This window comes from Gopherus flavomarginatus, chromosome 1 (assembly GCF_025201925.1).
Source record: "Gopherus flavomarginatus isolate rGopFla2 chromosome 1, rGopFla2.mat.asm, whole genome shotgun sequence".
Lineage (NCBI taxonomy): Eukaryota > Metazoa > Chordata > Testudines > Testudinidae > Gopherus > Gopherus flavomarginatus.
In genome coordinates this window covers 121493352-121514085 of record NC_066617.1, presented here as the reverse complement: position 1 = coordinate 121514085, position 20734 = coordinate 121493352, and the positions used below count along the sequence as shown (strand labels likewise).

The window sequence follows — 20734 nt, the reverse complement described above, 5'->3', positions numbered from 1 at the left end:
AGAGAGAACTTTCACTGTAGTCCATGGGAACTGTGCTCACTTACACCCAGGTTGAATTTGGCCTCTAGCATCACAAGCTTTGACAAAAGGGGTGCCTCCAGCAATAAGCTCAGAAATACCAATTGTAATGTAACAGTTTCCTAATTCAGTGCTTAAAGTTTTCAGTTTATTCCACAAGATAAGCCATTTTTACCTATGCTATGAATTTTTACACAACTGGCCTGAGCAGAACAGGTGTAGTTTTTCTTTAAGACACTACCACAACTTCCTATGAGTCAAGTTCTGCCCTCCAATAGGGCTCCCACTGGAAATTCTGAAAGCTGTGCGTGTATTTGAAGGCAAAATCTGGCCAAGTCTTGGGACACTCTTGCACCTTGCCAGGTTTTCTATCACAGGGTCCAGTTCCATACCTTTTATGCATGTTAAACCTTTATTAATGCAAATAGCCCCTCTGAAGCCAGTGGGACTCTTGGCAAAATGCTGCGCAACATGCATAAGGGTTGCAGAATCAACTCCCTTAACATGCATGATGTACCAATTTCTTTACCATGAGTTCCACAGTAAGTTGCGTATTTTGAATTGTACATTCAGGGATCGTTAAGGAAAAAAAGAGTTAGATAGGTCAAACTTGACAGGGACCACAATCATATCATACAGCTTTAAAATTAAAAAATAAGACTTTGTAGAGAGATCTCTCTGGGAAACAGAATAAATATGCTTGGATAGTAATATACAGTTTAATCCACTCATGAATAAAGATGCCTGAAATTCATCTGTAGTTTGGCCACTCATGAGTTATCAGGTTTTCAACTATTTTTGGAGAAATGAATCATCTTAGTCCAACTCATCATCATCATCAAATACAAATTATTAAAATAAGACATGGACAACTGCAATCCTTTAGGTTTACATGCATCTTGAATGAAATCCAATACTACAGTCTAGAGAGGGGACATGACGGCTTTAAATATACAGAAACAGAATGCTTAAAAAGAGCACTTACTTGCCAATCCTTTTTCACAGTTCTTCGTGACTGAATTTGTTCTGCATGCCTTATAACTGCGGGTTGATTCACTTGCACTCTTGAGATCAAGCCAAGGTCTAGGAAGAAGACTCCCATTAATTTTAGTGTATTTTTAATATATTTTAAAGGTATTTTAAAAGGAAAGGTCCTTATAATTCAAGTCCTTTGAAGGTAGCTTTGGACTCGTGTGCACTTTTAAGGACTTAAAGGCCTTTCACCAATGCAAAATATTAAAAACCCCTTCAGCATGACACTTTGTCAACACTTATTCAAGGGAAGAGTCTGTGCATGATGTATATACTGGCTTTTTGTTTCCTTTTAAAACTTCTGAGTTACCGATAATTTAATGGCGTTGAAGGATGGCAGATTGCTAGTCCTGGACTCTGAAATCTTCTATGCCTATAAGAAGTACAGCACAGAAAATGGCAGTTCAGTTTCCTCACACTGCCCACCAGTGTGCTTCACTAACCTCTGACTTGTTTCGAGAGGGGCAAGATCATGCCCGTTCAACTTTTGGCTGCTCTGCTCAGGCTGCCAGTTATAACCAATTGTGATGTGGACACTTGTCTCCTGGGATCTATGCTCCTGCCATCACCTTTCATCAAAGCTACCACACAGCGCCTGTGATGGTAAGGTGTTTGGGTCACTATTGTCCTAGGCGAATTTCAACTAGCAGCCTACAGATCAGGCCCTGTATTTACCAGTTTCCAGAATCATCCATTCTTTGAAAAAAAAAAAACACACATGCAAATTGACTCTCTCAAAACCTATGAGATGCTGCATACTTCCTAAGAGGTGCTAAGCACTCTCAGGCTTTAATGAAATTGAAGCAGAACAGTCAAAAGTGGGTACTGATTTGGATGTTGGGTGCTGGGCATCCACAAACTGCAAGTGAAGTCAACAGGAACTGCGGCTTCTCCCCAACTCTGATACTCAGGCCTAAGGTGCTCCAAGCTGAGCACCAAAAATTGGAGGCACTCAAAATGAACATCCGCTTTTGAAAACAGGCTAAATAGCAAATGAGAACTGAAGGCACTCAGCACATTCTAGGTTTAGGCCTTCTACATCTTCAGCTTTAAAACTTTCATTGGCATGACAATGTAAATGTTTTAATTTGAATTAATGTTCACTTGTGTACATATCCTCTTGATCAAATAATGAGTCAATAATGAAACTAAAGGCAGATGGATATAAGCAAAGAAAAATATTCCATAAATCTATGGTCAGTTAAACTCCAATTAGTTCTTCCTAAATATCTCTTGACCAGGGAATTAAGCCCTGTGGTCACACTGAAGACAACTTACCTATGGATAGTGCAAAGATTCAAGGGTAAGATTTCCAAAAGTGACTAGCGATTCCGAGTGCCTCCACTTTTTAAAGCCCAAATGGAGGTACCTTGAAGGAGCTTAATTTTTCAGGAAGTGGGTGCTCTGCACTTTCTGAAAAATCGGGCCCCTTTGAAGGGTCTTAAGTTAAACACCCAATAGCTGAGGCAACCAAAAATCACTAATCACCATTGCAAAACGCAACAAAGAGTCCTGTGGCACCTTGTAGACTAACACATGCATCTGATGAAGTGGGTATTCACCCACGAAAGCTTATGTTCCAATACTTCTGTTAGTCTGTAAGGTGCCACAGGACTCTCTGTTGCTTTTTACAGATTCAGACTAACACGGCTACCCCTCTGATACTAAGCACCTTTGGAAACCTTGGCCCAAGTCTTTTTCCTCTTTGGACTCTAGGGTTGACGATGACCAGTTGTTAAACCTTGTCTATGTTTGTGTTTAAAATTGTGTTAGTTCAAATATATTAGACAATGATTTTTAAGCACAGCCCATTTTCCTAATTTATATATGACCTGGGACTTTTTGGAAGCTCAAGGAGGAAACAAGTGTGACTGGGAGGTTAAGGGAAGATGTGGTGGGAATACAGAATGAAGGCAAGAAACCAAGGCCTGGTCAATGCTAAAAAGTTAGGTCGACTCAGTTATGTTGCTCAAGGGTGTGGAAAATCCATACCCCTGAGTTTTGTAGTTAAGGCAACCTAATCCCTAGTAGAGACAGCACTATGTCAGTAAAAGAATTCTTCTACCGATCTAGAAACTGCTTCTCAAGGAGGAGGATTACCTACACCCCTCCTATCAGTGTAGGTAGTGTCTACACTGAAGCACAACAGCAGGGCAGCTGTAGATGTGCCGCTGTAGTATTTTAACTGCTTTTATCAGCAGAGTATCTGGAGATATCTGTACAAAGCTAATAGTACACAAAAATTTAACATCTCACCATGCCAACATTTTCTTACTACCATGTATTTATTTACAGATAACACTGCTCTACAGCCAAAATGCTTCTGAAATAAATGTAGTCCAACTTTACTAATTCTGGGTCACTGAGAACAAAAATGATGCTTAAAATTGTTGATTGGCTCTAGTTTTCAAGATATGCTATTGGGTCAGTATATACGACCTTTGACTTGGGAATGGCGGAGGATAAGTGAGTTATAAAGGGAAGGGATCTCAATTTAAACTAGAAATGACTAAAATACATCTTTGACTGGATCTATGAATAAATCTATGACTGGGTTTGGACAGTACTTGCTTTTTAGGCAAAACAATGAATGATGCAATCTGAAGCTGGTATTGCTTCATACATGATATGAATTGCATCATGTTATTCCTAGAAGTCATGGATGATGCAATCATGCCGAAGCTTACATCACTCTGCTGAACAAATTGCCCTAGATCAGCTCTAGAAATCATACAGTGTGGTGCTGCCTTATTTGTCAGTGTTTGATTTTGCAAAGGGACACATTTCTGTTTAGCCAAAATGAGCAGAGATGCCTCGTACTTGTGTGAACAGTGCAGATAACTTCTGCTATGTTTGTGGTGAAGTGACTTTTTCATCACAAAAGCGCAGTATAACCACTCTGGTTAAGAAAACCTATCCCCTTTCTTTTGCCTGCAAAACTGGAGATCAGGCCAAGAGGTGGGCCCCACGCATATGCTGCAACACTTGTGCAACAAATCTTCGCCAGTGGTTGAACAGGAAAAGGAAATCTATGCCTTTTGCAGTGGCAATGATTTGGAGAGAGCCAAAAGATCATACCAGCAATTGTTACTTCTGCATGGTGCCTCCAGTTGGGAAAGGTGTGTCAAAGAAGACAAAGTGAACTGTGCATTATCCAAACATTCCATCAGCTATACGCCCAGTACCCCACGGAGAAGGACTGCCGGTTCCTGATGCACCAGAATCATTCTCACTTGAGTCAGATGAGGAAGAAGAAGAGGATGAAACCTCTGGTCCTGAACCATCAGTGTCACAGGACCCACATTTTCTCCCATCCTCCTCCTCTGAACCACACCTCCTAACACAAGGTGAACTGAATGACCTTGTCAGGGATTTGGAACTACTCAAGAGTAAGGCAGAGCTGTTGGGCTCCAGACTACAGCAGTGGAATCTCCTGGCAGGCTATCAGGGCAAATGGAGTCCATCAATGCTTGCAGACTATTGCTGGACAGTGACAAGAGATGCTCCATTTAATGAATACAAGAGACAAGCCAAGAAAAGCCAAGTAGACACTGAAGAGGACTAAACTATGTACATAATAGTTTTTTACCTTTTGTTTCATAATAAATTTTATTTATGTAACCCTTTTGCTGATTTTTAAAGTGTTACATAAACAGGACAGGTGAAATATTATCATGTAAAGCAACCATAAACACATGAAAAGACCTAGATTTACAATTTATGATTAAAACTCTACTATCTACACAATATACATAGACATAAAAAGTAAAAACTTATATATCTTAGAAATAGTAGCCAATCAGTTGTTTTAATTGTCATATTTGAACTCAGCACATCAAAATACATAATAAATATCACATTTTATCTCTGAAGCAGACGACTTCTCAAAAATTGTAGACCAGTGTAATTAAACAAGCAACAAAGACAGAGAGAAAACACTGGCTGCAAGCAGAGAAATCAAAATGAACCAAGTGTGTCAGATGTAATTCTAGAGAACAAATGATCATTTACAAATTTGTAATGTTTCCATCAAGACTGTGCAGCATTCGCCATACACATCCACTTATGCTTTACAATCAGAGAGGAAGGAACTTATGCAATTGCAAACACATTTTATAACAGAGGAACCGCAATGATTCTGCACTGGCTAAGTCAAAAACCTGCACATTCTGTTTCAAAGGAACAGCACTTTGGTCTCGCCCCACATCTCTGAAAACATCGGAAAGTGCTACAGCTATATGTTCTTATAGCCTGGGGTTGGTGGTAGAATTTTCACCCCTTTAAGAATTTTTGACAACTGAAATGCAACTGGAAGACCTTTGAACATGCACATATAAACAGTTTAACTATAAGGTAGCTGATCCCTTAGGGCTTGTACACACTAGCACTTAGTTCGGTATAACTTTAAGTCTGTCTGGGGTGTGGAAAATCCACCCCTCTGAGCAATATAAGTTACACTGATCTAAGTGCCGGTGTGGACAGAGCTATGTCAACAAGAGAAGCTCTCCTGCCAACTGGAGCACCCACGGGAAAAAAATAGTGGGTGCTCAGCACTCACCAGCCACAGCTGATCAGCGGCTGGAGGAGGGCAGTGAGCAGGTAGGGGCCTCAGGGAGGGGGCGGGCCGGGAAGAGGCAGAGCGAGAGCAGCGCGTTGGGGGAGGGGATGGAGTAGGGGCGGGGCCTCGGGACAAAGTGGGAGTGGAAAAAGAAAGACTTAGTGCTTGTGGATGGGAAAGCTCTTTGCAGTAGCAGCGCTACAAGGGTGCAGCTACATCGGTACGAGCTGTGCTGCTGCTGTAGCAATTCTAGTGATGCTGAGACCCTGAAGTGATCAGTGTTCCCAGAAGCCATTATATACAATGTTTGACTTAGTCTACAGAGAGGAATTAAAATCTGGATCTGTGTCAGAGCTGTGATTCTCCTCCTATGTGCCTAGTATACAGGAAGAATCATTAGACCTTTCTGCAATTTATCAAGACTCCTGATAACTTTAGTACACCTCTACCCCAATATAACGCTGTTCTCAGGAGCCAAAAATCTTACCGTGTTATAGGTGAAACCACGTTATATTGAACTTGCTTTGATCCGCCGGAGTGCGCAATCCTGCCGCCCTGAGTACTGCCTTACCACATTATATCTGAATTCATGTTATATCGGGTTGCGTTATATCAGGGTAGAGGTGTACCTACTGGGAGCAGCACGACCTTTCAATCCCTTTGGAAGATTTGATCAATTCTTTTAGTAGCTCAGTACCTCATCTGAAATGCTTTACCTCTTCTCTAATAAGACCCACTGTCCACAGTTACTCTGCCACTGGACGGCAAATAGTGAAGAGTCCCCTTTGTTCATAATGTCCTGATTCTTTCCAGACTCACTCACTGTGTTCAGGGCTATGAAAGATAATTGAGTTGATCTGTCAGAAAATTAACTTTGTATCACTTCTTCATGGAGCTAAAAAGTCTGTTGTAACACGTGACTGCTTGTACAGATATGGATAGTATGCAGAAGAGGAAGGATTGGAATGTTAAATCCAATTTGTTACAAATCGGTAACTCTTTCCTTTTGTGCTATCCTATGCCATAAACCTAAATCTGACTGAGCGTGAGTCTACACAGCCAAAGCTGTGCAGAGGTTAGCCTACCAAAGTGACACAACAGCAGTGAGGACAGTGCAGCACGGACCTCAGAGTGAGCTAGTGAGCCGAGTACATACCCAGACACCATGCAAAACTTGTGCCACTCACACTGCATGGTCTTCACAACTGTCATCTACACTAGCTGGATTCAAGCATGCTTGTGTCAGCTAGCCTGCACACCGCTTTTGCTATGTAGACAACCCTTCGGGGGGTAAGAAGAAACTTCCCCTGTGAGCAAGTTATTCCATTATATTTCACTTTGGAGTCTTTAGCAACTTCCTCCAATGCATCTGATACTGGATATTCTTAGGGACATGATACTGTACTAGATGATCTAATGTGGCAGTTCATATGGTTCTAGTTAACCCGTTGGTCAAAGCTACTGAGGAACTCTGGGTACCTTTCTCTGGGAAGGAGAATCACAGATATACATTTGAGGAAGTAACACGCATGTTAACAGATATATTTGGCTTAAACAAAAGTCTGTGCCATTCGAGAGATGGCTGGACAACTGGGGAAAACCAACTATCCCATTAAGAGATTCTTCTGTTAACTCAACTTACGTTTTCAGTTTTCCCATTCAATACCCCCTTAAAAATTCATCTGCTCAATATTAATGATCATTACTACTACAACACCGAAAAGCATGCCAGGTTCTTACCAGAACCAATAAAACAAGAGCCAAGATTTTTACAGATTACAATGCTGAGCAGAGCAATGTCTAAATACCTTTAAAAATCTGGACCAAAATCCCTGCCAAGAAGAATTTACAATGTAATATTAGACGTGCGAGGGTAACAAAAAATTGTAAGGGATGTGGTGTGGAAAGACAAAGGTTATGGTAATAAGTAGGAGCAGATGGAGTCTCCAATGCAGCACAGATCTTTTCTTCAAGCACACATCTCAATTAATTAAGAAGGGGATGGGGAAGAGAAATATAAATAAATATGTATCAGCATAACCATCTCTAAATAGATTTTCAAAGTTTCCCATGTGGGATCTTACCAGACCTTTAAACATAAATGTCTTTATTCAGAAAAAAAAATCAGTCTCAATCCTAACTTATGTCTATTAAAATTCAGAACATAACCATTATTTTAAACAGAACTGTTTGCCTTGGATTTTCCCCCCCACTTTATAATTTAGAGAGTCTGGCTAGGGAAAACTATATTTAATTAGGCTCATTAACCTTGCAGTGTGAACACTCCTTTTTTTTTTTTTTAATAAGTCATCTGCTAGTCATCTGCATAGTCATGTGGCTTCAGGGATAAAACCAATTAAAGCAGCTACATTACAGCTAATTAGCCAATATTCTGTAATCACTCTCTTAAAGTTTACTTTTTCCTCTGAAGACATCTGAAAACCTTCAAAACTGTAGTTAAAGTTTTAACAGGAAAACCATTCTCTTTTGAACTGGCAACACAAATCCAATAATACTAAGTTTTTCCATCAGTAACAAATAAATAAAAAAATCTGCTTCAATACATAACCTTATAAATACCCAATCTACATAGCATGCTCTTTTTTTAATGCAAATTTGTTCCTGACCAAAAGTTGGACTTTTATTTAATCCCTTTGAACACCTAAATTGAATGCTTAAAAATAATTTTTTATTAAAGATAGCATTTACATTTTCCGTGGTAAAGTGAGAAATTCAACTAAATATAGTCCAAATCCACCCCCCAACACTCATTTACATAGGCCTAACGAGTTCAATAGAACTACAAATATAAGTAACAGCTCAAGGATCAAATCTCATAATGGAACGTGTTAAGTTGGTTACCATGTAAAGTGGGTTTTGAGGTTTGATTTTTTGAGTTAGAAACTATAATCATATGTGACATTTTGGATATCACCCAAACCAGTAAGGGGTTCTGTCACTACATACACTGTAACTCTGGGGGCCTTTGTGCTGTGTGGCGGCTGTTCAAATTTCTGAAACCAGCGTTATTTTTGGCAGGGTGACACTAACAACTCTTCCAATCTCAGGTCTCCCCAAATACGCCCATTGTAAGTTCTTAATTACCAAACACTCAGACCGTCACCCTTTGGTTTGTCATCTTTGAAGGCATGAAACCAGCCCCTCAGTTGCCAGCTCACTTTGGCGCACACACTCTACATGGTTTGCACAATAGAGACCCGCTTGGGATAAAAATAAACAAAGTCTATTTGACAGAAAAACCACAGATCCAAGGATGAAATAGCAAAGGAAAGCAAACATATACAAGTTACACAGAAAACTAATATAAGGATGCAACCTTTCTGATTAGAAACAATTCCCCTTTCTAAGAAGTGTTACCTATTACCTTAAAACAGTTTCTCAGCCCACCCCGTAGCTATACAAAGGACTCAGGGCTTGTCTACACTGGCACTTTACAGCACTGCAACCTTCACGCTGGGGGGGAGGGGAACACTCCCCAAGCACTTCAAGTTTCAGCGCTGTAACGTGCCAGTATAGACAGTGCACAGCTCCCAGCGTGGTAGCTACACCCCTTGTGGAGGTGGGTTTTTTAGAGCGCTGGGACTACGCGACTACACAAACCACGTAAAAGCACTGCCACAGCAGCACTTTAGTGTTACCAGTGTAGACTAGCCCTCAGCATTCATAGACACCCTGGAAACTAACACCCAAGCTCTGCATACTCTTCAGTTCAAACCCCTTCATTTTAAAAGGGGTTTGAATTTTGTTTCCACCTCAGTCACTAAAGATATTTAAAGTGGGGACAACTCCTTCCTTTCTTAGTTCCTGAAGACTGGGATTTTCTTTTCAATTTCAAGCTGTTCCCATTTGCTCTGGTGGTTCCTTACTGTTTTTTCCTGGCCTGGACCAGGGGCTAGGTGCTCAAAGCCAGTCTGGTTTGGTTGGGGAAGCAGCCTCACTCCATGCCTGATTGCTTCACTGCCCTGCTGCAAGGTGATGCTGAAGTTGAACTACAGTTAAATTTTTGCATATAGATAGATAAGATATACACACACACACCCTTCATAACCGTATCCTATATGCCTATCTCATAATTAAGTTTTATGTATTACAAGCTTTCATACAAAATAATATAGCATGCAATCAGTTGATTTAACTGCTTATTTTGGCGGTGCTGGGGGGTTAAACCTTCTGTTCTCTTGTTCGGGTGACTGGACCCTGCTTGTCACATCACAGTAATACAGTGGTCCTTGCTCCCTATGCTAGGCTTCCAGTAGGGCTGCAGTCATCTCTGTCCTTTCATGGCCTCAGTCATGTGACCCTTGCACGCACAGACAACCCCACTGATGTCAAGGGGACTCTGCACAGCTGCAAAGATCCACCTATTCAAATCCAATTACACTGGTCTACAATTTTTGAGAAGTCGTCTGCTTCAGAGATAAAATGTGATATTTATTATGTATTTTGATGTGCTGAATTCAAATATGACAATTAAAACAACTGATTGGCTACTGTTTCTAAGATATTTAAGTTTTTACGTTTTATGTCTATGTACATTGTGTAGATAGTAGAGTTTTAATCATAAATTGTAAATCTAGGTCTTTTCATGTGTTTATGGTTGCTTTACATGATAATATTTCACCTGTCCTGTTTATGTAACACTTTAAAAATCAGCAAAAGAGTTACATAAATAAAATTTATTATGAAACAAAAGGTAAAAAACTATTATGTACATAGTTTAGTTCTCTTCAGTGTCTACTCGGCACTTCTTGGCTTGTCTCTTGTATTCATTAAATGGAGCATCTCTTGTCACTGTCCAGCAATAGTCTGCAAGCATTGATGGGCTCCATTTGCCCTGATAGCCTGCCAGGAGATTCCACTGCTGTAGTCTGGAGCCTAACAGCTCTGCCTTAATCTTGGGTAGTTCCAAATCCCTGACAAGGTCATTCAGTTCACCTTGTGTTAGGAGGTGTGGTTCAGAGGAGGAGGATGGGAGAAAATGTGGGTCCTGTGACATTGATGGTTCAGGACCAGAGGTTTCATCCTCTTCCTCTTCCTCCTCTGACTCAAGTGAGAATGATTCTGGTGCATCAGGAACCGGCAGTCCTTCTCCATGGAGTACTGGGCGTATAGCTGGTGGAACGTTTGGATAATGCACAGTCCACTTTGTCTTCTTTGACACACCTTTCCCAACTGGAGGCACCATGCAGAAGTAACAATTGCTGGTATGATCTGTTGGCTCTCTCCAAATCATTGGCACTCCAAAAGGCATAGATTTCCTTTTCCTGTTCAACCACTGGTGAAGATTTGTTGCACAAGTGTTGCAGCATATGCGTGGGGCCCACCTCTTGGCCTGATCTCCAATTTTGCAGCCAAAAGAAAGGGGATAGGCTTTCTTAACCAGAGTGGTTATACTGCGCTTTTGTGATGCAAAAGTCACTTCACCACAAACATAGCAGAAGTTATCTGCAATGTTCACACAAGTACAAGGCATCTCTGCTCACTTTGGCTAAACTGAAATGTGTCCCTTTGCAAAATCAAACACTGACAAATAAGACAGCACCACACTGTATGATTTCTAGAGCTGATCTAGGGCAATTTGTTCAGCAGAGTGATGTAAGCTTCGGCATGATTGCATCATCCATGACTTCTAGGAATAACATGATGCAATTCATAGCATGTATGATGCAATACCAGCTTCAGATTGCATCATTCATTGTTTTGCCTAAAAAGCAAGTACTGTCCAAACCCAGTCATAGATTTATTCATAGATCCAGTCAAAGATGTATTTTAGTCATTTCTGGTTTAAATTGAGATCCCTTCCCTTTATAACTCACTTATCCTCCGCCATTCCCAAGTCAAGGGTTGTATATACTGACCCAATAGCATATCTTGAAAACTAGAGCCAATCAACAATTTTAAGCATCATTTTTGTTCTCAGTGACCCAGAATTAGTAAAGTTGGACTACATTTATTTCAGAAGCATTTTGGCTGTAGAGCAGTGTTATTATCAGGCATTTTAGGAATGTGCAAGAGCTCCTGTATTACACACAATCACACAAATTACTTTCCACGGGTCAAATCCATCAGTTCTAAAATTAGAGCTGGTCAAAAACATTTTAAACAACTCACAACAAAATTTTAAGTTGTCGGTTTTGCAAGGTTTTTTTTTCACATTACCTAAAAACCTAGTGGGGGGAGGGGAGAGGTTGGTAAACAGAAAAATGTTGATAATGGTTTTTACAAAAATGTCATTGAGAAACTGCGCACACAGAGTCGGAACTACAGTACATGAAATTTTTCACAACACTTTCAGCTAAACCACGGTTGAAGCTATTTGTTTTTTTCCAGAAAGGCCATTTTTCAAAAAAACACTAGTTAAAAATTGTCCCCCACCTCAACCTAAGAGTATTTTTACAAATATTTACATTTTTTATCCTAGAAGTGGGGAGAGCAGTGCTACGTAGAGGAATAACCCTGGGCAATGTGGAGTACCACATTTCTCTCAACGCATAGAGAAGAGTTACTGTAAAGGCACACACATGTAAAGGATATGATCAGGAAACAGGTATGAAAACCTAAATAAAATCACATTAAACAAATGTCAAGGTTGCAAAGTCGAGCACCTACAAGTTATGAAATGCCAAAATTAAGATTGCCTGTGCTCTGAATTCCTCTTTTCCCTACCCCCAGCTCCTTTCCCATCCTCTTTCAAAGCTCCTTCCCCTGTCCCCCAATCCTGCATCTTTTCATCCTCCCCCCTTGCCTATCCCCTCCCCATCTGCATTCCAGTTAGGTTGCATCCTCCTACTCTACCATTCTACCTTGACGCCAACAGAAGGCACACTGAGAGCACAAGAGACAGTACTGCGAATCTCAAGAAATCAAAAATCATGAGTTGGCCCCCAAAAGTTTGGCCAAAAAAATTATGATTTTAAACAAAAATATTTTTTTTTGCAGTCTGTCCTTTGACTTTTGAACTCCCCCAGCCCCTCCCCAATGTGTGTCAGACAACCAGTGGTGCCCACTCTTCCAACTGTATTGGGTAAGGTGATTGTGGCCCTTGCTTCACGATCTCTCACCCCCACATCTGCCCGTCCATCTGCCCAGCATTAATCCTGTCCCTCAATGCCTCCTGTACCCCCAGTTCAATCCCTTCCCTCAGTTCAGCCTCTCTACTCCATCAGACCTTAACACCTTCAGTTCATCCCCGCCCTCAGCAACCTTCACCATCAGTTTAGCAGTTCCCACTCCACTCAGTTCAGCCCCCTCAGGCAACCTTAATAATCAGGCTCTACACCGGGGTGAGCCAACTTTTTGGCCCAAGGGCCACATCTGGGTGGGAAAATTGCATGCAGGAACATGAATGTAGGGCTGGGGCAGGGGTGAAGTGTGCAGGAAGGGGCTCAGGGCAAGAGGTTGGGGCAGATGAGGGGTATGGTTGTATGAGGGGGCTCAGGGCAGGGGTGCAGGAGGGGGCTCAAGGCAGGGGGTTGGGGTACAGGAGGGGTGAGGAGGTGCAGGAGGGGGATGGGGGGGTTGGGGTGCAGGAGGGATGTATAGTACAGGAGGGGGCTCAGGGCAGGGGGTTGGAGTGCAGCAGGGCTGCAGGGTACAGGAGGGGTGCAGGGGAGTTCAGGGGATTGGGGGCACTGGCTCCATGCCACTCCCAGAAGCAGTTGGCACCACGTTCCTGCAGCTCCTGGAGGTGGGGAGGGCAGATGGCTCCACGCGCTGCCCTCACCTGTGGGTACTTCCCCCAAAGCTCCCATTGGCAGCAGTTCCCCATTCCTAGCCAATGGGAGCTGCGGGGGGTGGTGCCTACAAGTGAGGGCAGCGCGCAGAGCCCTCTGACTCCCTCCCCAGGGACCACAGGGACATGGTGCCGGCCTCTTCCTGGAATGGTGCAGGGCCTGCAGCGCGATGGGGGTGGCAATCCTGTGGGCCAGACCAAAGCCCTGACAGGTTGGATCTGGCTCGCAGCCCATAGTTTGACAACCCCTGCTCTACATAAACTAGCTGCATCTCTGGTTTTAAGCATCCTTCTTTTTATCTTCCGTCTGTAACAGGGCATCCCTTCTTGCTCTGATGAGGCTACTTCACAGGAAAATCCCTCTGGGGGGATTATGATAAACTTCCTGGTGGAAAGTCTGCATATCAGTTTGCTAACCCCACAGTGAAACCAAATGAGGCAAGAGGGGAATGCTAGAGGCATGCATTACAAAAATCACTCCTCTGAAGAGAATTCTTTCCAGCAAAAGTTTATTTTATTCATCTGATACAGACGTAGCCTGTGGCACACCAAAGCAGACCAATGGCCTATCAAATCCACTATGCTGTTTCCAGTAGTCTATACCTGGTGCTTCAGAGGAAAGTGGTAAAACACGCAGACTAAGCACCTGATCAGGGTATCTTTGGAAGCAGTGTGGGAGGGGGCAGATTCCTTCCTCCCTGGATTCCTGTGACAATCAGTTTACACATAAATACAGGAGATTTATTCCCCAATCTCAGCATATACAGCTGCAAATGGTGTAGATTGTAAAATCCTCTAGCCCTTTTCAAAATCTGCCTTCAGTATGTGACTCTTGTGGCAAGCAAATTTCACAGGCTGACTGTATTCTGTACAAAGTGGTATTTCCTTTTATCCATTCTAACTGCACCTTCCTTTAGTTTTAATCAAGTAACTACCTTCTTCTGATATTATGGGACAGTGGTGGAGAGGGCGAGAAGATAGAATTAATGATTTTTTATACTTTATTTTACAGAAAATAAGAAATGTAAAATTGCAATAAAGAGTGATTATATCATATGACATGAGTTAAGGACAACAGTCTCACTTTCATTTATGGAAAAGATAGGCGTGCTATAATCCTGGCATCTTATAAGACATTGTAGATGTTTTAGCATAGAAGAGAAGAGAAAGGAAGAATCAAACGGAATAATCTTTTAAAATTCTTTGTCAATATATTTGACCACTAGGTGTCTACTAGAAAACTTGAATCGCCATCCAACAATTGTGTGCAGCAAGCATTGCTGGGTAGGCATGAGGCAAATGCTTTGCACTGCCATTGAAAAGACATTAGCACAAGCTAGCTAAGCCCTTTGAATACCTGCTGAGCCTTCCCATTTTGCATGGGTCTAGGAGAAAAGGTTTGTAACATGGGCAGCAGCCATCATAGCAAAGCCATGAAAATGGCAGAAATGTAAATGTTCAAAGTGTCTTTATTTTATGCTTCTGACTCTGATATGAAAAACTTTCAGGTGATCCGACCAAATTCATTCTCTGCATTCTCCAGTGTAAATATGTCATTGACAGTTAAATCACTGCCTCTTGAGAATCCATCGGTGTCCTCAGCTGCTTGTTTGCATGCTCTGTCCACACAATGCACTTTATTTTAAATGACTCTTTCTCCTTGAAGTTTATTTTACATCTAAAGAATTAATGCACACAAGACCTAAGCAGTCCAAAAATATTTAAAACAGCAGCACTCCAAAGTTTTTAAAAAGACCATTTGATGTTTTTTTATTATTATTATTTTATTTTATTTGTGCCCAATTTGGAACACCTTGGGCCTGGGTCTTTTTTAAGAAATGCTGAGCACCCATAAGTCCAACAGAAGTTAATGGGAGCTGCAGGTGCTCAGAAAATCTGACCCTAGGTGACTCAGATTTGATTCCCAAACACTAAGGCACCTTAACATTTGGGACACAGTCTATGTCGCTGCATAAGGAAGGTTTTATTTAACTAAAAAAAAAACACACAGACCTGAAATATTAATATTCTTTAAGAAATGGATTTAAAACATTGTTCCAATATGCAGGCAGGAACACCTTTAACATTATTTTACATTTTAAATGGCACCATTGATCCTGATGGATCCCACAGTGGTTTCCATACTATAATCTTGCACTCAAAATAAGTTAAGGAGGAGAGCTGTTTTGGAGAGGGGAAAACAATTAATTTCAGAAGGGAATATTTGCTATTGAAATGTTTTTAACACACTTGAATGTGCATTACAGAATGAGTGGTAATAAATTTATGTAGTGCTTTTCTGCTGTAGATTTCAAAGTACTTTACAAATCTTTATTTTGGAGGTTTGTTGCAGAAGGTAGAAACCAAGGTATAGAACAGTTAAGTGACTTGGCCAACGTCATGCAGCAACTCATGTACTCAGCCAGAAGTAAAAACCAGGTGTCTCTGAGTTAGTCCCATAACCTATCCACCAGACAATACTACCTCCATTATATTCACTTAGATATATGGATCTATTTGAGGACAATTTACTGAGAGGGATACAGTCTGCTTTGCCTGGTAATATTATAGGATTCTACATAAACACTTCATAGTGAACCACATAGGTGATCACTATGTAAGATGTGAACACTAAAGTGTTTTAAAAAAACACATGCAATCTGCATGAATAAGGTTGCAGATACCCTCCAATATGATGTATGAGTCAAAAACTGAATATTATCATACATATGCCAGAAAAAAAGATGCCTTTCAGATAGGGACACTGAAGGCTCACTTCAAGTTACCAGATCATACACTAGATCAGTGGGTCTCAACCAGGGATACTTATACCCCTGGGTGTCATAAACAGATAGTTAAGGGTTAATGTCTCTTTTACCTGTAAAGGGTTAACAAACAGGGACCCAAACACCTGACCAGAGGACCAAATCAAGAAACAAGATACTTTCAAATCTCGGTGGAGGGAAGCCTTTGTTTGTGTTTTTTGGGATTTGCTTTGTTCTCTCTGGGTCCTGGAAGGGACTAGACGTGCAACCAGGTTTCTTGCCAATCTCCCTGCTACAGTCTCTTATATATTCAGAATAGTGAGTATTTTAGTAAGAAAGGCGGTTATAGTCTTTTGATTGTTTTTCTGTATTTGCAAATGTGTATTTGGCTGGAAGCATTTTAAATTGTATTTCTGCTGGAGGAGGCTTTTTCTCCAGTTTCTATAAGCTGACAGACCCTGTAACTTTTACCATCTAAATTGCAGAGATTTTCTATTACCTACCTATTTAGATGGTAAAAGTTACAGGGTCTGTCAGCTTATAGAAACTGGAGAAAAAGCCTCCTCCAGCAGAAATACAATTTAAAATGCTTCCAGCCAAATACACATTTGCAAATACAGAAAAACAATCAAAAGACTATAACCGCCTTTCTTACTAAAATACTCACTATTCTGAATATATAAGAGACTGTAGCAGGGAGATTGGCAAGAAACCTGGTTGCACGTCTAGTCCCTTCCAGGACCCAGAGAGAACAAAGCAAATCCCAAAAAACACAAACAAAGGCTTCCCTCCACCGAGATTTGAAAGTATCTTGTTTCTTGATTTGGTCCTCTGGTCAGGTGTTTGGGTCCCTGTTTGTTAACCCTTTACAGGTAAAAGAGACATTAACCCTTAACTATCTGTTTATGACACTGGGAGTACACAAAGATCTTCCAGGGGGCAGGGGCAGAAGGTTTGTATTTTTTGATGATGCCCAGAACAGGTCCAAGTCCTGCCCTCCCCCCTCCCCCACCACCTAAGGCTCTGGGAGGGAGTTTGGGTGCGGGCTCTGGGCTGGGTAAAGGGGTTGGGGTGTGAGAGAGGGTGAGAGGTGCGGCGCTTACCTCAGGCAGCTCCAAAAAGTGACCTGCAGCAGCAGACCTGGCAGCGGCTCCTAGGTGGGGGGCCAGGGGATTTCTGCGTGCCACTGCCCGCAGGCACTGTCCCTGCAGCTCCCTTTGGTCCCATTTCCCTGCCAATGGGAGATGCGGAATCGGTGCTTGGGGCGGGGGCAGCACGCGGAGACAAACCCCCCTCCCAAGGCCGCAGGGACATACCGGTCGCTTCCAGGAGTGGCGCAGAGCGAGGGTGGGCAGGAAGCTGCCTTACCCCCCCTGTGCTGCCACTGGTGGTGGCTGGGTGCCCCCTGGGTCCTTTTAAATTGCCTGGGGGCAGCAGGCAGGGCTTGGAGACACTCCAGGGGAAGCACATGGGGGCGGCAGGCAGAGATGGGGGAGGCCCCGAACATTGGTGGAGCCGTACCCCTGGGCCCTGAATATTCCTGGAGCACGGGCACCATGGGCCCATATAATTCACCCCCCTGCCAGGGGTACATCAACTCATCTAGATATTTGCCTAGTTTTGCAATAGGCTACATAAAATGCACTAGCAAATTTCAGTTCAAACTAAAATTTCATACAATGACTTTTTTATACTACTTTATATAATATACACTGAAGTGTAAGTACAGTATTTATATTCCAACTGATTTATTTTATAATTAAGTGGTAAAAATGAGAAAGTAAGCAATTTTTCAGTAAGTGTGTGCTGAGACACTTTTATATTTTTATGTCCGATTTTGTAAGCAAGCAGTTTTTAAGTGAGGTGCAACTTGTGGGTATGCAAGACAAATCAGACTCCTGAAAGGGTTACAGTAGTCTAGAAACGTTGAGAGCTGCTGCACTAGATCACAGTAACTCAGCAGCTTGCTTGTAGGAAATGCAACATTTCAAAGAGATGGAAATAAAAGATGTCCTTTTGGTTAAAGATAATGTAATGGAGGGCAAAAAACATTTTTTTACCAGTAATCTTGTGGGAATCAGTCCAGGTAAGGAAAATAATCGCTTTCACGTCAGGAAAGAAAAAAAAAAAAGGAATGTACAGAGAAAGGTGAATCCCTGGATTCACACATGAGGATGCAATGAGTAGAAAAACATCCCATTCTCTCACCACCCAATAAGGACGGTGAAAGGAACAGAGAAAATATTGATTCAGTCAGAACCCTAGAGTCACAAAACAATCAGGGCAGGGAGTCCTGCCTTGTTTTTGTGGCACTGTTGGCATTTGCCTAAAGCTGCTTGGAATAGCAGTGGTGACAACTCCTGAAATGTTTTTATAAATCTCGCCCTACTAGGGTTTTACTTAAAGCCTCAGGTTCTGGAGATAGGTGATTACAAGTGAATCTCAGCATTAATTTAACAAAATATATTTCTAGCCATCATGGTTATGGAGAAAAGCTTGACAATGTGACTCACGATTAGCCTAAAGGCTAAAGAACAAGGAAAATAAGAATAACCCATATTTTTATGGCTTATGATTTTTAAGCCAATCTCATGATGTCATAGGCCCTGACTCAGGATATTTGAAATTTTGGGGTTGTCAATACTGAAATAGTGTGAAAATCTGTTTTATAAACACATCCCTGGATTATAAACCAGGTTTGGAATCAGCCCCTTCATACTGCTTTACTGGTCTCCGTTTGTGAGCAGTTGCACCCTTGGACTTTTGTTCTCACAAATGTTTATGGACAGCAAATTTTGGGCCATGACCACACATTTGTTAACCAAGAAAATAATGTTTTAGAAGAAAGCAGTTCACAAAAGTAAGGTCAACCGTGTGGCATAGACGACTAATCACTAAGTTCAAAGACCAAATTTCAAATACTTAATCGTCAAAACCTTGAATGATCTCATAGGTGAAATATGCTCATAAAAGCTACTCAACAATTTTACATAATACAAAAACTCCTTTAAAACTGTGATCTTTTCTCAGGCAGTGCACCACCAGGATAATTCATCATATAAAAAGTTAGCAAGTAATAGTTCAAACAGATAGAGCCAACACCAAAATGACAATTCCATTGTATGACAACTTTCGAGCTTTGGAACAAAAGGAAAAACTTTTAAACAGTTTCACAGAAGTGAAACTGGGAGTGTGTAAGCCACATCCCAGGCCAGTACCAGAGCCACCCAGCTAGAGAGCACCTCTCATCCTGTCCTTCCTGACGAAAGTTTTGCGGAAATTGACATGTTCCCACCTTGATACTAACTGTTCTGGAGGGGTCCAAATGTCATGTTGTTGGGTCACAGCTAGCCCATGCTAACTTCTCTACAGCTGCTGTCCAGGAGGCATAGATCTGCACACACATCCCTTCCCTGAAGGCTCAGGCAGGGTTTGGGGTGGGTAAGATCCTTAGCGCCCCAGTGGGCTGTTGACAGCTTCACCTCCACTGGGGAGTCAGTGCTGTCCCCTAGGCACCTGAACGCTGGACAATGTCCTGACTCCCTTCGTGTGTTTGCTGCACGCCCCCGCCCCACCCTCTCCTCCATTACACTTGCAGGCTGCTCAGTGGGAACGATCAGCTGCTGTCCCTTACCCAGCTCTGTGCCCGGGTTTCTAGCCGACATGATCAGCACCAGCAGCAGTTCCCCGGGTTGAGTGCGGTACTTCCTGGGTACGCCCCTACTGAGCCCTTTGCTTCCTCCCCTCGCACGGCCGGCAGGAAACACGGATCCCGGGCGAGGCGGTTCTTTCGCTCTCCCACGCAGGCTGGGAGGGGCTTGGTGCGCTTGCTCCGCGATTCCCACCAAACTCAAATCAGACCCTTCTGCTCGGAAGGAGAGTGGGGAACGCGCGCTCCCCAGTAATAGTCCACCCTTGCATTGCTGGCTGCAGGCAGCGGCAGCCCATTAGCTCCTTGCCCGCCTCCATTATGCACTCGTGCGTTGCTGTCGGCATTGGAGGCAACCACTGCATCTTCCCCCCAGGCACAATCACACATTGCTGTATATACCTCAGGGGACATAAGCCGGCACAATTATACCTCGCACTCTCCACCCAAGGGATGCTGACCGGCTCCCTCGACGAGTGAAACCGTGAATTGTTTGTCGGCTGGTAGGGAATGCTGCCTGGTGCCTCTTTAAGTTGGTTCAGGTGTTCTGGTAAAGGCAACACTGTCTTACGCGTCTTTTGGAAAAAGGCATTGTAGGGCTTGGGCAGTTTTAGTTAAACCACTAGAGCTAGAACATGACATTTTTTCACATAAAAATAGATAGTGTGTGGCCTTTCTTTTCACAGCTGGTTTTTTATTTACAGCCTTGAATAAAAGAAAAATAAGCCATCACTCACACCTAACCCCTGCCTGGAATTCTCCAGACTTTAGTCTTCAGTATAAACAGCCCACAAAAAAAAAATCTAGCTTCAGCAACATACTTTCTCTTCCTCATAATAAATCACAGCTAATTGTGTTTCCCTTCCTGATAAAATCTATTTTCAGTTTGTGTATGTGGCGCTTTGGACATCAGGGGAACACTCAGCACGAGGGCGAGCTCCAGGGTTTCTGCTGCCCCA

General features: G+C 42.3%; 1 protein-coding gene across 1 annotated transcript in view; it reads right to left on the bottom strand.

The window, feature by feature from the left end:
* DERA (deoxyribose-phosphate aldolase) overlaps positions 1-19888 on the bottom strand; it is a 91502-nt gene extending 71614 nt beyond the window's left edge. Inside the window, exons 1-2 of the mRNA XM_050969374.1 lie at positions 19761-19888; positions 1004-1101 (exon numbers count right to left, since the gene is read on the bottom strand). Of these exons, the coding sequence (XP_050825331.1) occupies positions 1004-1101; positions 19761-19791 (129 nt within the window). The 5' untranslated portion in view covers positions 19792-19888. The remainder of the gene's footprint in view (positions 1-1003; positions 1102-19760) is intronic.
* Between the last annotated feature and the right edge of the window lie 846 nt (positions 19889-20734).